The following is a 12,805-nucleotide window of genomic DNA, read 5'->3' as shown; positions in this document are numbered from 1 at the left end:
TTTAGTAAGTTTAGGCTTATTGCAGGGTTCCTTGTAAAAGTGACCCAATCAGGAATTGACCAACTGTAACATTACCATTCTCCCAGCAGAAACTAATAGCACCAAAGAAAATAAGGAATGCATAAACAGATTCTGCAGGCACTGTAAATCTTTGGCAATACTAAATGCTGGAGGAATATATACACTTACACATACATATATAGACATTCATATAGTCACATAAAGGGGAATAAAGAGATAACATTTAGGGCTTAGACTTTTTCAGGACCAAATCAGAGGGAGATGGTCAAGTGAGAAGACAAAGGGTAATCAGAAATAGGAATGGAAAATGAGAGATGGGGGCAAAAATTACTAAAATTTAGAGAAATCAATGATCATACCATCAGATTGGAGGCTAGCCAGACAGAATGAGGTGTTCTCTTCCAACCTGAGTTTGGCTTCGTTATGGCAGAAGAGGCAGGAGGGACAGGCATGTCAAAATGGGAATGGGAAGTTGAATTGAAATGGGTAGCCACCAGGAGAAGCTGCTGTTTGTAGCAGACAGAGCGAAGATGCTCGACCAAGCAGACCCCTAGTCTGTGTCTGTGATGTGGGGGAGGCTGCACCAGAAGCAATAATGAACCTGACAGATTCACAGGTGAAGTGTCACCTCACCTGGACAGACTGGGGCCCTGACTGGTGGCTGAGGGAGGTGTAGCACCTGTCATGCTTCAGGGATAAGTGCCAGGAGAGAGAAATGGACAAGAGAGTCACAGAGTGATTCCTATGGAATGCAGGGTGGGAGGACAGATATGTTTAGAGTTCTGTTGGAGAAAGCAGAAGTCATGGAGAATGATATGTGAGAAATGGGGGCTTGTGAGGTGGTAGGCAAGGACAAGGGAAACTGTATCCCAGACGGCAGGAGGCTAGAGCAAGGTCAGACGTAGAGGAAATGGAGATGTGGGCGAGGGCAGCATCAATGGTGGTGGAAGAGAAACCTCACTCTTTGGGGGGGAAAAAAGATATCTCAGATCATCCTATACATGTCAGCGCATTCCTCCAAGAATGCATTGATCTTTTAAGAGGCATGATTTGACACTTGCAGAGCCTAGAAATAAATGCTTGCTAAAAGCTGCATCAAGTGCACCAACAGATAATTACTCACAAGGTGAACAAAACCTGAGACAAAGAAAAACCTGGCTCATATCTATAATCATTCAATGCTTTGGCAACCTGTATACAGGCTCAGCATTCTTTCCAAACTCCAAGTCAAATTAATTTGCTTTTATAAACCTTATTATGCGTTGTAAAATATTTTAATCACATCACCCAAAGTCTCTACTTGAATAAAGACAACCAGCATTTTTTTTTTATATAAGATGAGGTATTATACTCATAACTGTACTCTGAATTATACTGGGCCTGATGATCTTTATTTTACACTGGATCATGCGAGCCATATGTATACATCAATGATTTGCCGCAGTTATGAACCTGAGTGCTTTTTCTACCTTCCAAGAAACCTGAACTAGAGTTCAACCAGTATCCTACCCACAATTAGTCTACATTTCTAAACAATGAATGTCAGGTACTAGGGTTACTTCTTCATTGTTTCTAAACCAGCTGGTACATGCAACACATTAAGCAAATACTCGAATGTGTGTAATTAAAGCTTACATTTCTATCAGGTGCTGAAATCACTTCCTGGTTGAAGTCAAAGGTGATACAAAGTTTGCTTGTAAAGCACCAATAAAAGAATGCACAAAATGTGCACAATTATTACTTTATTTGAAAGACAGTGCAGAATAGGCCCTTTGAGCCACACTGCCCAGTAATTCCACCCCCCCCAACCCCACTTTAATACCAACATAATCAGGGGACAGTTTACAAAGACCTATAAGCCGACCGACTTGTAGGTGTTTGGACTGTGGGAGGAAACTGGAGCACCTGCAGGAAACACACATGGTCACTGAGAATACAAACTCCTTCAGGCAGTGGCAGGAACTGAACCCGGGGTCACTGGTACTGTAAGGAGTTGCGCCAAACACTGCTACCACGCTGTCCTCATTTAGCACTGATTATCAGTGTTGGAACAGGCAAAATATTTGAGTGTAACAAGCACTGCTAGGAAATATTAAATGTAATGACATGAAATACAAAAAACGGCAGACAAATTGACAATTCAATTTATTTAAGTTATACTTGTAAAAAGTTTATATAAAACTACTGACTTTTGTTCTGTTTCTTACAAAACAGTTCATCTCCACTCACAATTAGCACTTTAGTAATGTTTAACAGTTAAGGCAGACAAACTTGTTGAAATGTATTAGCATTTGTTCTTCTAGTAATACGTTTCTTGCTCCACCCAACCTAGTAATAATAAAAAGGAAGATTAAGTTAGGCAATGTAATTTCAAAGTGTAAATTTGAAGAAAATAATCATTTGCAAATTCCCTTAAACCAAAGTATTCTGACCCTACAGATGCTGTTTATGTTATTTTATTCCCAAAACAATACATTTCAAAGGCTATTCTATTATGGTTGAATTTAAACACGTTTTTACCCAAAACCCAAACACATTGCTATCAATGAAGCCTGCTTGGAAATCAATTGGAAGTAGGGATTCTTCTTCATTTCCAACTCCCTTGATACCGTTATCTTGTTTGACGTGTTGCTTACACCCCTACCAAAAGCAAGTTTGAGACACCCTGGTCAAATTTGGTTTGTATAGAACAGCACAAAGATACCAACTTTGTACGCCCCATACAATTTGCAGCACTGCACCTGCCAACGTGACCAGCTGGAATTTAACCTTAAAAACATCAGGAGTACGAGAAGTTAAGCTCTCGGGAAAATGAGGCAGTGTAAACTGACAGGAGAAATATTGCATCCAAATACAGCAAAGCTTCTACAAAGGTCATTACAGCTTGATTACTTGTATTAATTACTTTTGGCAAAAAATGACAAAGATTACCTCCAGGGTTCCTACGGAGGAGAAATCTTCGTGCTTCATCATAAAGAAATATTATAAGACTGTATGGAAATGCACAGAACCACCAGCTGGGTCTGAAAGGAAACAATAACTGCATTACAAAATGAAAAAGACCAAAAATTAAAAAGGTGCAACAATATGAGCACTACAGAGTTGCTTACTATTAACCGTTATTCTAGGAACCAAATGCATGAACAAAAGCAGGAACCTCTTACTTGAGTGGGAACATCCTGAGTGCTACATCAGTGCCAGGAGTGTATGAAAGAAAAGCAGCAAGTGCTGTCTCTTCAAACAAACCGAAGATTAGAATCTTGTTCCTGTGAAAAAGAATCACTATTAAATGCAACTGGTCACCCAATAGACCCAACAGAATCTTTCAACTTTACATCAACCTGCTCTATGGTAGTTTTACTAGAGCCAGCAACATTCAGCAGATCTAATGGCCTCCATGCATTTAGAACTCAAGGCAACAGACTGATCAATCATACAAATATGACACTATTTTGTAACTATGATCAATTCTTTGGATTTCAGGGAAGGAAGTGGGGGACAGTTGGCTGATAACACTCCCAACACCAAAATGCAGAAGCCAATATTACAGCAACATGGATTACACAACTTGGCATAATCCAGGGACAATAGATGAAATGACTAAGTGCATTTAGCTACAGAATAATTGAGGATATTTACAAAATATTTAAGTTTATTCTCCCCTTATCCTGGTTCATGCTCATGGTAGTCTCACATGCACTCCATTAGGATTCCACCCCAATCAGCTAACGCAAAAAGCAAATTTTATTCTTCAGTAAATTGATTTGTTACATATCCCATAATGACTATTTTAAGTGCTTAATTGATAGACACTATTTCTTCTAAGCATAATGATAAAATATTTACTTCATTCCCTGTTGAAAGATGGAGTTTCTTCTGGTCTTACAGATGATCAAGTCAGCCCACTGCACTATCACAATGCTGACAAAGAATGATGTGTGACAGGTATACTCGACAATTTTCCGCTGATCATAAGTCTGAAAAATAACAAAAGTTTAAATTAGGCAAGGATAAATCAGCTTGAATTAAAAAAAAAACTTCTTAGACAGCAAGAGGGAAAAAGTACATTATGAAAGCATTAATTTTGTATTATTGAATCATAATAACAATATTCCTAACAGTGGAAATTCTGACAGAATGAATAAATATCCCAATCCCTTGAAATAAAGGAAGAAATTCACCCGTTGTAATTACTCCTTTGTGTCAAACTTTACCTTCCTCCTATGTGATTCGTAAACCTTCTCAAATTATAGTGAAACCATCAGTACTCTCTTGAAGAACGCTCCTACTAGAAGTCCATTTTAGATCGATTCATCAGCAATCAAAACATTTCCACTTGAAAAGAGGAACTGGGTCTAGAGATGCATACATTTTTGATTGTCTGCCATTTTTTGAGTAAGCTTGGTGCAGACTTCCACATTTATATATTACAATTCTGAAGTCAAGACTCTGGAACAAGTCTATGGTTGTACCAAAATTATCCTAAGCCAAGGTGCTGGATGTATTCTAGTTCCAGACCCTCCGTTTTATCAGGGATGCCTGGTGCATATTATTCAACTTGTTTGGATAGGGTCAACTACTTTAAATGGGAAAATACAGAGTTATTTATATCCCTGCATCTTACTTGATTGTTTTAAAAGATTTTTTCGCATTTTCAAAGGTGATTACATGACATTTTTGACTAAATCTAAAAACCTATTTGAACAATTCTCAAATGTATCTACATAGTCAAAGGCATTTAAAAGAATGTTTAAAAAGCCAGGTATCAAGAATGTTTTACGGCTAATAGTACAGTCATTGACGGGGCTTTGGGTTCTATGGCTAGACATCTAACCATTAAATCTACTCCATGTCAGGAGTGATTTCCTAGTGAGGAACTGCATTTTCAGTCATTTTTACTTGGAAATCCAAACAACCACTCACACTGAAGATATAAATTATACTTCAAAATAATAAGTAATTGCATTTTTCCATGAACCCAATGAAATTTATGGGCAACAAGTACTACTCAGAATTTATTTTTCTGGTAAGATATTCCAGTTGACGGTTCAAGTTGCTGTTTATTGTAAAGTTTAAATTTCCTCAAGGTGCTGAACTTTTGCAATCATCAACTTTCTGCATCATTCCCAGTAAATATGTCTAGAAGCAACTAGGTCACAGTAAACTGAAAATAGTTTTCATCAATACACTGCATCATACATACCCATTGTTGGCCATAACTGTCTTCTACGTCATCTACCCATAGCTCATCCCAACGTTCACGTAATCCAATTAGATCAAGTGGGAGAAATCCATTCTCAGCCAAGATCACAAAATATGTGAAAAATCCAGCCAAGGCTTGGATCATTCCTGGATCAAAAGCAATTCTTAGTTTCAATTGTTGCTATTGCTTGCACAAATAACACTTCTTTCTAAATACGTAAGAGCTATTAATGCACCAGCTCACAGAATTTGAAAACTTCTGTGGAGTTTTATCTATTGCTTGCCAAAAAAGACAAGCAATAGATAAAATGAAAATTAACAGCAGCTGAAAAATGGCAACATGTACAGTATACATGAAGCGCTCAGGATAAAATTAGAATAAAAAAGAATGCAAGACCTATGTGGATAGTCCATAAATGCACATGACAGTGAGGTTACAGCTTGAGGTGCATATATTGCAACAAGTGCAATAAAAATCTTGAAAACTAGAAGAACTAGAACATTACAGCTTATAAAAGAGATCAACTTTCTACTGGGGATTAGGGACAGTGTTCTGAATCAATATTTTAGGGCCAACAAGGGCATAACCTAGCTTAAATGTTTATTATAACCCTTAGTTAACAGTCTAACTGTAAGGAAGATTATACAAAGAACAATTTAAGTTGAAAATCATGCATCAAAACTGTGGGGCACCACAGTAGCGCAGCAGTTAGCCTGACGCTGTTATAGCTTGGAGTTCAATCCCAGCATCCTCTGTAAGGAGTCTGTATGTCCTCCCAGTGGAATGCATGGGTTTCCCTTGGGTGCTCCAATTTCTTCCCGCAGTTCAAAGACATACAAGGTAGGTGAAATGGTTGTTGTAAATTGTCCCCTGATTAGGTTAGGGTTAAATCGGAGTTGTCAGGGGTTGCTGGGACAATGCTGCTCAAAGGGCTGGAAGGATCTACTCTGCAGTGAATTGCATATGTACAGTGCTTAACAAACTGTAAGAGGCATTTGGAACACCATATTACATACACCAGAAACAAAATCACAGGCAAGGTCCCAGAAAAACTAATGCAACAAATGGAAAGCTATCTGAAATATATTAACAGGACACAAAGAAAAATTAAAAACTGTTTGAATCCATGAGAAAAAATTAAAATTGATATGGCCAAATGGAAAAAAAAAGTGCACAAATTGTGGGGAAAGGTGACAATGGAAAATCTGGTTCATTAAAAAGACAGGTAAGAGTCAATACTGATTAATAACAAAGCTTAGATTTGTATTGAATTATGCAATACTTCATTTTAAATCTTTTATGCATTATGTATAAACTGTGCTTTTCAAACATAGTGGTAAGCAAACAATAGAACAATAAGCAGTCCTCACCTATCTGTCCATATGCCATACTGATCAATCTCTCATTCACCAACTTGTCTGTCTTGGGATTACGTGGCTGTCTCTTCATTATATCACTTTCAGCCTGCTCATAAGCAAGTGAGATGGCAGGAACCTGAAAAGAATAAAATTTAGTAAATCCATGATGCAGTAACAGCTTGACATTACAGAATGCTTGGGAGTTACAGTGCCAGAGTGGCAGTTCCTGGACTGTTTTTCCAGCAGTATTCCAAAATACTTTTAATTCACTTTTCTTTCACCAGGGAACTCAGTGAACTCACAGTCTGTCCCGGTGAGCCAGATTCTGAATGATCAATTTGTCAAAGTATTATCACACCTTCTCTGAAACACCAAATCCGAAAATCTCAGTCTGAAATTTTTTTGTATGCTGACATGTCACAAATGGAAAATTTGTGTAAGGTTCCCATGCAATGCACAGGTCTCGGCACATGGCAGAGAGTTCTGAGAAGTGACCTCACATTTGTAATGAAGAGAAGTTAATGAAAAATAGAAAAACAGCATAAAGTGAAAAGTGAAGATCTCAATTGTGCATTGAAAAAATGGATTTGTCAGCAGAGTGAATATACACCACTTAATGGTATGCTGATCTTGAAACAAGATTTATCACGACAATGTGAAAATTGAATGTAATTGTGAATATTTGGGTTGAGTGCAGAAATTCAAGGCACAGCATAACATTCTTGAAGATGTGCGGTGATAAAATGTCTGATCACAAAGCAATGGAGAAATTCTTTGATGAGTTTGCTAAGATCGTGGCCGTTGAAAAACTAACATCCTGAACAGCTGCATCAGTACGTGATGAACAAATGCACGACAAAAACTGCTTCCCGGCAACACAAATTGAGAGTCAGCTTGGGACCACCATTTCCATCTCATTATATATTTCAATTCAGAAAAAACCTGAAACACTTCTGGCCCCAGATTTTAGATCAGGGTACTCAAACTGTACTAGAAAGCATCTACTAGTTCATATAAAATGAGGAGTCAAAGTTCAAAGTAAACTTGTTATCAAAGTACATATATATCACCATATGCAACCTGAGATTCGTTTTCTTGAGGGCATATATAAAAAATGAAGAAACACTACAGTCAATAAAAGGCCACATCCAACCGAATGGACAAACAACCAATGTGCAAAAGACAACACTGCAAATACAAAAGAGAAAGAATAATAAATAAATCGAGAACATGAGATAAAGGGTCCTTGAAAGTGAGTCCATAGTTCATGGGAACAGTTGAGTGATGAGGCGAGTGAAATTGAGTGAAGTTATCCCCACTGGGTCAACAGCCTGATGCTTGAAGGGTACTAACTGTTCCTGAACCTGGTGGTGGGGGTCCTGGGACTCCTGTACCTTCTTCCTGATGGTAGCAGCAAGTATGGCCTGGCTGGTGGGGGTCCTTGATGGAAGCTGATTTCCTGCAACATTATGTAGATGTGCTCAACTGCAGGGAAGGCTTCACCTGTGACGTACTGGGCGATATCCACTACTTTTTGTAGGACTTTACGCTCAAGGGCAAACTGTGATGCAACCAATATATACTCTCCACCACACACCCACAGAAGTGTGTCAAAGTTTTAGGTGTCGTGCTGAATCTGTGCAAACTTCCAGGTAGAGGCAGTGCTGTGCTTTCTTCGGAATTACACTTGTGCTCTGGGCTCAGGGTAGGTCCTCTGAAATGATAACGAGCAATTTAAATTTCCACTTCTGATCCTCTGATGGTGACTGGCTCACGGACCTCTGGTTTCCTCCTCCTGAAGTCAATAATCAGCTCCTTGATCTTGGTGACATTAAACGAGACTTTGTTCAACTCAATTTTCACCTTCCCTCACCAGCTTTGATTCAGCCAACTACAGTGACAACTTAAATATGGCATTAGAGTTCTGCCTAACCTCCTAGTCAAAAATATAAAGCAAGTGGAGCAGAGGACTAAGCATTCAGCCTTGTAGTGTATCTGTGCCTGTGGAGATGTTGGCACCAATCTGAATGGACTGGTATTACATTTTATTTAAAGAGCAAGGCAAAAAACAGTGCCAAATATAGGTTTAAACCCATCAACAGTGCTAGCAAAATACCTAACGTTGCCAGTTTCAATCACAGGCTCACATTCACAGTAAGTCTGAAACAAGCTTTCATGCTACAGGAATATGCCATCAACCACTGATATACACTAACCCTATAATAACCCCATAGTGACAATTTACAAGCTACCAATTAATTATCAAGCCAGCATAGCATTGGGACGTTGGAGGAGCTGGAGGTGCAACCACAGAGAGCACACAAACACCACGCAGACAGAAGTCAGGATTGAAATTGAGTCACTGGAGTTGAGGCAACAGCTTTCTCAGCTGCCATCAGTAAAACACCCACAATTTCAAGAGCTTTAACATTTCACCAATTTTGTAATTCAAAGAACTGCAAAGGGAACCAACTATTAACTTACCATGTCAGTACCCAGATCAATGCAGAGGATGGTAACCGTTCCAAGTGGCAGTGGGATGTTTGCGAGGATGAATACCAGGAAGGGTGTGATTTCAGGGATGTTACTGGTTAACGTGTAAGCAATTGATTTCTTAAGATTATCAAAAATCAGACGACCTAAAAACAACCAGGAAATTTGAAGTTATAAAAAAAAATTCTTAAATTTCAGTGAAGCAATGGAAGTGAAACATTTGGTTAAACGTAATGTAGTATGCGATAAAAGTCTGTATTAGCATCAAAAACTGCTAATTTCCTTTCACTCTAACATTCTGCCCTCCCCCTTTTCCATATGCAATAGGTTTGCTGTGATCCATGCTTGGTCAGCATAGACAGCAGAATATCATGAGGATTACAGATGGGCATTTTTATTAAAGAGCTGCAAGCATTCTCTGAGTAGAAAAAGAATGGCAACACTACCACAATTTCAATCTTGACCTTCACCCATTAAGTCTAGAAGTAATCATAAGCCACAAAAACCAAAGCTGCTAATAGGGTAGAATTTCCTGTTTTTCATTTAAGTAATACTTAGAACAATGGACATGCATAGATGTTAACAGCAAGCTAAAAATACTATTGTAATACTGAAATAAAAATCAGAAAATGCCAAACTAATTAACTTTTTCCACTGCTGGTGAAAACTAATTGTGAAAAGATTGCAGCTACCTTCTTCCACACCAGTAACAATAGAAGCAAAGTTATCATCCAGCAGTATCATGTCAGCAGCTTGCTTGGAAACATCAGAGCCAGCAATGCCCATAGCAACACCAATATCAGCCTTCTTCAGAGCAGGAGAGTCATTCACTCCATCACCTGTGACAGCTACAATGGCACCCTACATAAAAGTCAGTCAAAATGTTAGCCATAGAAAATTGTCAGTTTAATTTCTATTTAGACCAGCCTTTCACAATAGCAAGCTCCATCTCTTCACCAACCACACCCTACCCCCCGCCACCAACCAATATCCTTCCCTCACAATTATTTCCCGTAATAAAGACTTAGCAATTTAGGATGTTCAGGCTGTCACCAACAAGCAGGTTCCGTGTCTTCAGACAGCCTTAAGCTGATTCTGCTCACTAGCCATAAAATCCACAAAAATCACAAGATATCATATGCATACCTCAACAATATTGTACTGAATGGCATCAATAGCACATACCGATTTAAAAGAACAATTCTTTATTGTGGAGAAGCAGAAGATAGTTCTGCCATTTATAGGAAAGAATGTTAGTATGCAAGTCAAACTTCTGCATTTAATAATAATGTGGAAGCTTGTGTGTACATGCAAGTGGCCACAAGTCAAGTGATTGCAATCATATTGAACTTGGAACTATCCTTGCACAGAATGGTAAAGCAAAGTACTGTTCAGGCCTTCCTGCTTTACTAAGCAATTAATAGATACTGCGCACACAAAATGTGCCAGCATACAAGCCTGTGCAGAGCCTTATCTGCATGACAGGAAAAAGTCCTGCTGCACTCAAAATATGGCTCGGGGACAAAATGCTGCATTTACCATATAGTAAATTAATGGCAAAGTTTACATGGGGAAAATTTATGTCAAAAAGTTTAATTATCTGCACCCACAAAATCCTCTAAACTGAGCCAAAAAACTGACAAAATTAGACAATTTTTAAATGAGTAACAGGTAACGGGGGTGCAGTATTTTATTCCTTCATGGAACAGTTTCTTACCTGTCGCTGACAGCCCTCCACAATAATCAGCTTCTGCTGAGGTGAAGTTCGAGCAAAGACTATCTCAGTATGATGGCGTAAAATATCATCCAATTGCTCAGGGGTCAAATCTTTAAGTTCTGTACCATGGACTACACAGGCTTTGGCATCCCTGTGAAAAAGGGCAACAATATCATCAAAATTTGCCGTCATTCACTTCTGGACTAGGTTGATTTTTTTTTTAAAAAGCCATTCAAAACATTATCAACACAAGACAAGAACAAGAAAATACAGGAGATAGCAGGTGGTGGTAGCATCTGGAAAGAAATGGAGGTAATGTTTCAAATCAAAGACCCTTGTCAGATTAGCCTAGAGTATATCCTCAAATTGGAGGATCTATTGGCCAGCACTTGCAATAAAAAGTTGAGAAATTTTACATTCTGCATCATCCATCTTGCTTTAAGGGAAATATCCATTCTTAACTTCAGTCCTGTTGTTCAGAGGTCAGTGAACCTCATGATTGTGTTACTATATGGGCTGAATGACTTTAGTTATTAGGTGAGTCAAGGGAATTTTCAGATGATATAACGCTTGCAGCACTCTTGTCCAAATGGCTCACAGGAATAAAAAAAAAACTGGTTTCCAGCTCATCCAACACTTAGATGACCTCAAAGATAGCAAAGGTATCACAATTGCTCTTATAAGATTGATGGATTGTTTACCTGGGATTAACCTGATTGAGGGGAATGTTCAGGCGAGCAGCAATATCTTCTACAGTCTCATTTCCTTCGGAGATGATCCCGACACCCTTTGCAATGGCTTTGGCAGTGATTGGATGGTCACCTGTTACCATTATCACCTATAAAGTTCAAATTCAAAATGGGAATCAGTTGCTGCCATTTTAATACATACCATCTCAGAGGATCCTTATTACACATGTGCTCATTTAAGTCTCTAAACATATTTGACAAATCTCTTGAAAAGGTGCCACAATTATATATAAACTGGGGTCCAGAAGGAATATAATAGATTTAAAGTTGATTGAGGAAATGACTGCATTCCTATAAAAAGGTAGCAGTGATAGTTATATGCAAATTAGTTACTAAGAAATTTTTGCAGGATTGGCTTGAATATTTTAGTCTTCATTAGCAATCTAGTAATAACTAGGAAGACATGTCCAAAGTCCCCCAATGATAGATTCTTAGAACAACTAAAGTTAGGTCCTGATTTTAAGAGGAAATGGGCAGAAATTCAATTTCCTCATTAAAAAGGCACAGTATTGATCACTTCAGACCTACTCCAATACATTTTAACTGTCAGTCTCCATGACTGCATTTAACCACTTACAGATGCATCTTAGGAATCAGCTTTAATAGAAACATAGAAAATAGGTGGAGTAGGCCATTCGGCCCTTCGAGCCTGCACCGCCATTTATTATGATCATGGCTGATCATCCAACTCAGAACCCTGTACCTGCCTTCTCTCCATACCCCCTAACCCCCGTAGCCACAAGGGCCATATCTAACTCCCTCTTAAATATAGCCAATGAACTGGCCTCAACTGTTTCCTGTGGCAGAGAATTCCACAGATTCACCACTCTCTGTGTGAAGAAGTTTTTCCTAACCTCGGTCCTAAAAGGCTTCCCCTTTGTCCTCAAACTGTGACCCCTCGTTTTGGACTTCCCCAACATCGGGAACAATCTTCCTGCATCTAGCCTGTCCAATCCCTTTAGGATCTTATACGTTTCAATCAGATCCCCCCTCAATCTTCTAAATTCCAACGAGTACAAGCCCAGTACATCCAGTCTTTCTTCATATGAAAGTCCTGCCATCCCAGGAATCAATCTGGTGAACCTTCTTTGTACTCCCTCTATGGCAAGGATGTCTTTCCTCAGATTAGGGGACCAAAACTGCACACAATACACCAGGTGTGGTCTCACCAAGGCCTTGTACAACTGCAGTAGTACAACTGCTCCTGTACTCGAATCCTCTCGCTATAAATGCCAGCATACCATTCGCCTTTTTCACCGCCTGC

The 12,805-nt window shown here is 38.9% G+C and overlaps 1 protein-coding gene across 2 annotated transcripts in view; it reads right to left on the bottom strand.

Annotated features, from left to right (window-relative positions):
• Nucleotides 1–2,151: 2,151 nt before the first annotated feature.
• The window catches only part of LOC134348002 (sodium/potassium-transporting ATPase subunit alpha), a 59,113-nt gene continuing 48,459 nt past the window's right edge, over nucleotides 2,152–12,805 (bottom strand). For both annotated transcript variants that reach the window (XM_063050733.1, XM_063050734.1), the window contains exons 14-23: nucleotides 11,494–11,630; nucleotides 10,793–10,943; nucleotides 9,768–9,936; nucleotides 9,067–9,221; nucleotides 6,595–6,718; nucleotides 5,225–5,370; nucleotides 3,868–3,998; nucleotides 3,186–3,287; nucleotides 2,953–3,044; nucleotides 2,152–2,349 (exon numbers count right to left, since the gene is read on the bottom strand). In XM_063050733.1, coding sequence (XP_062906803.1) covers nucleotides 2,321–2,349; nucleotides 2,953–3,044; nucleotides 3,186–3,287; nucleotides 3,868–3,998; nucleotides 5,225–5,370; nucleotides 6,595–6,718; nucleotides 9,067–9,221; nucleotides 9,768–9,936; nucleotides 10,793–10,943; nucleotides 11,494–11,630 — 1,236 coding nt within the window. In that variant the 3' untranslated portion in view covers nucleotides 2,152–2,320. The remainder of the gene's footprint in view (nucleotides 2,350–2,952; nucleotides 3,045–3,185; nucleotides 3,288–3,867; nucleotides 3,999–5,224; nucleotides 5,371–6,594; nucleotides 6,719–9,066; nucleotides 9,222–9,767; nucleotides 9,937–10,792; nucleotides 10,944–11,493; nucleotides 11,631–12,805) is intronic.

Source organism: Mobula hypostoma, chromosome 6 (genome assembly GCF_963921235.1).
Source record: "Mobula hypostoma chromosome 6, sMobHyp1.1, whole genome shotgun sequence".
In the NCBI taxonomy this organism is placed as follows: Eukaryota; Metazoa; Chordata; class Chondrichthyes; order Myliobatiformes; family Myliobatidae; genus Mobula; species Mobula hypostoma.
Note: the sequence above shows the minus strand (reverse complement) of the source record. Positions and strands in the feature narration are given on the sequence as shown.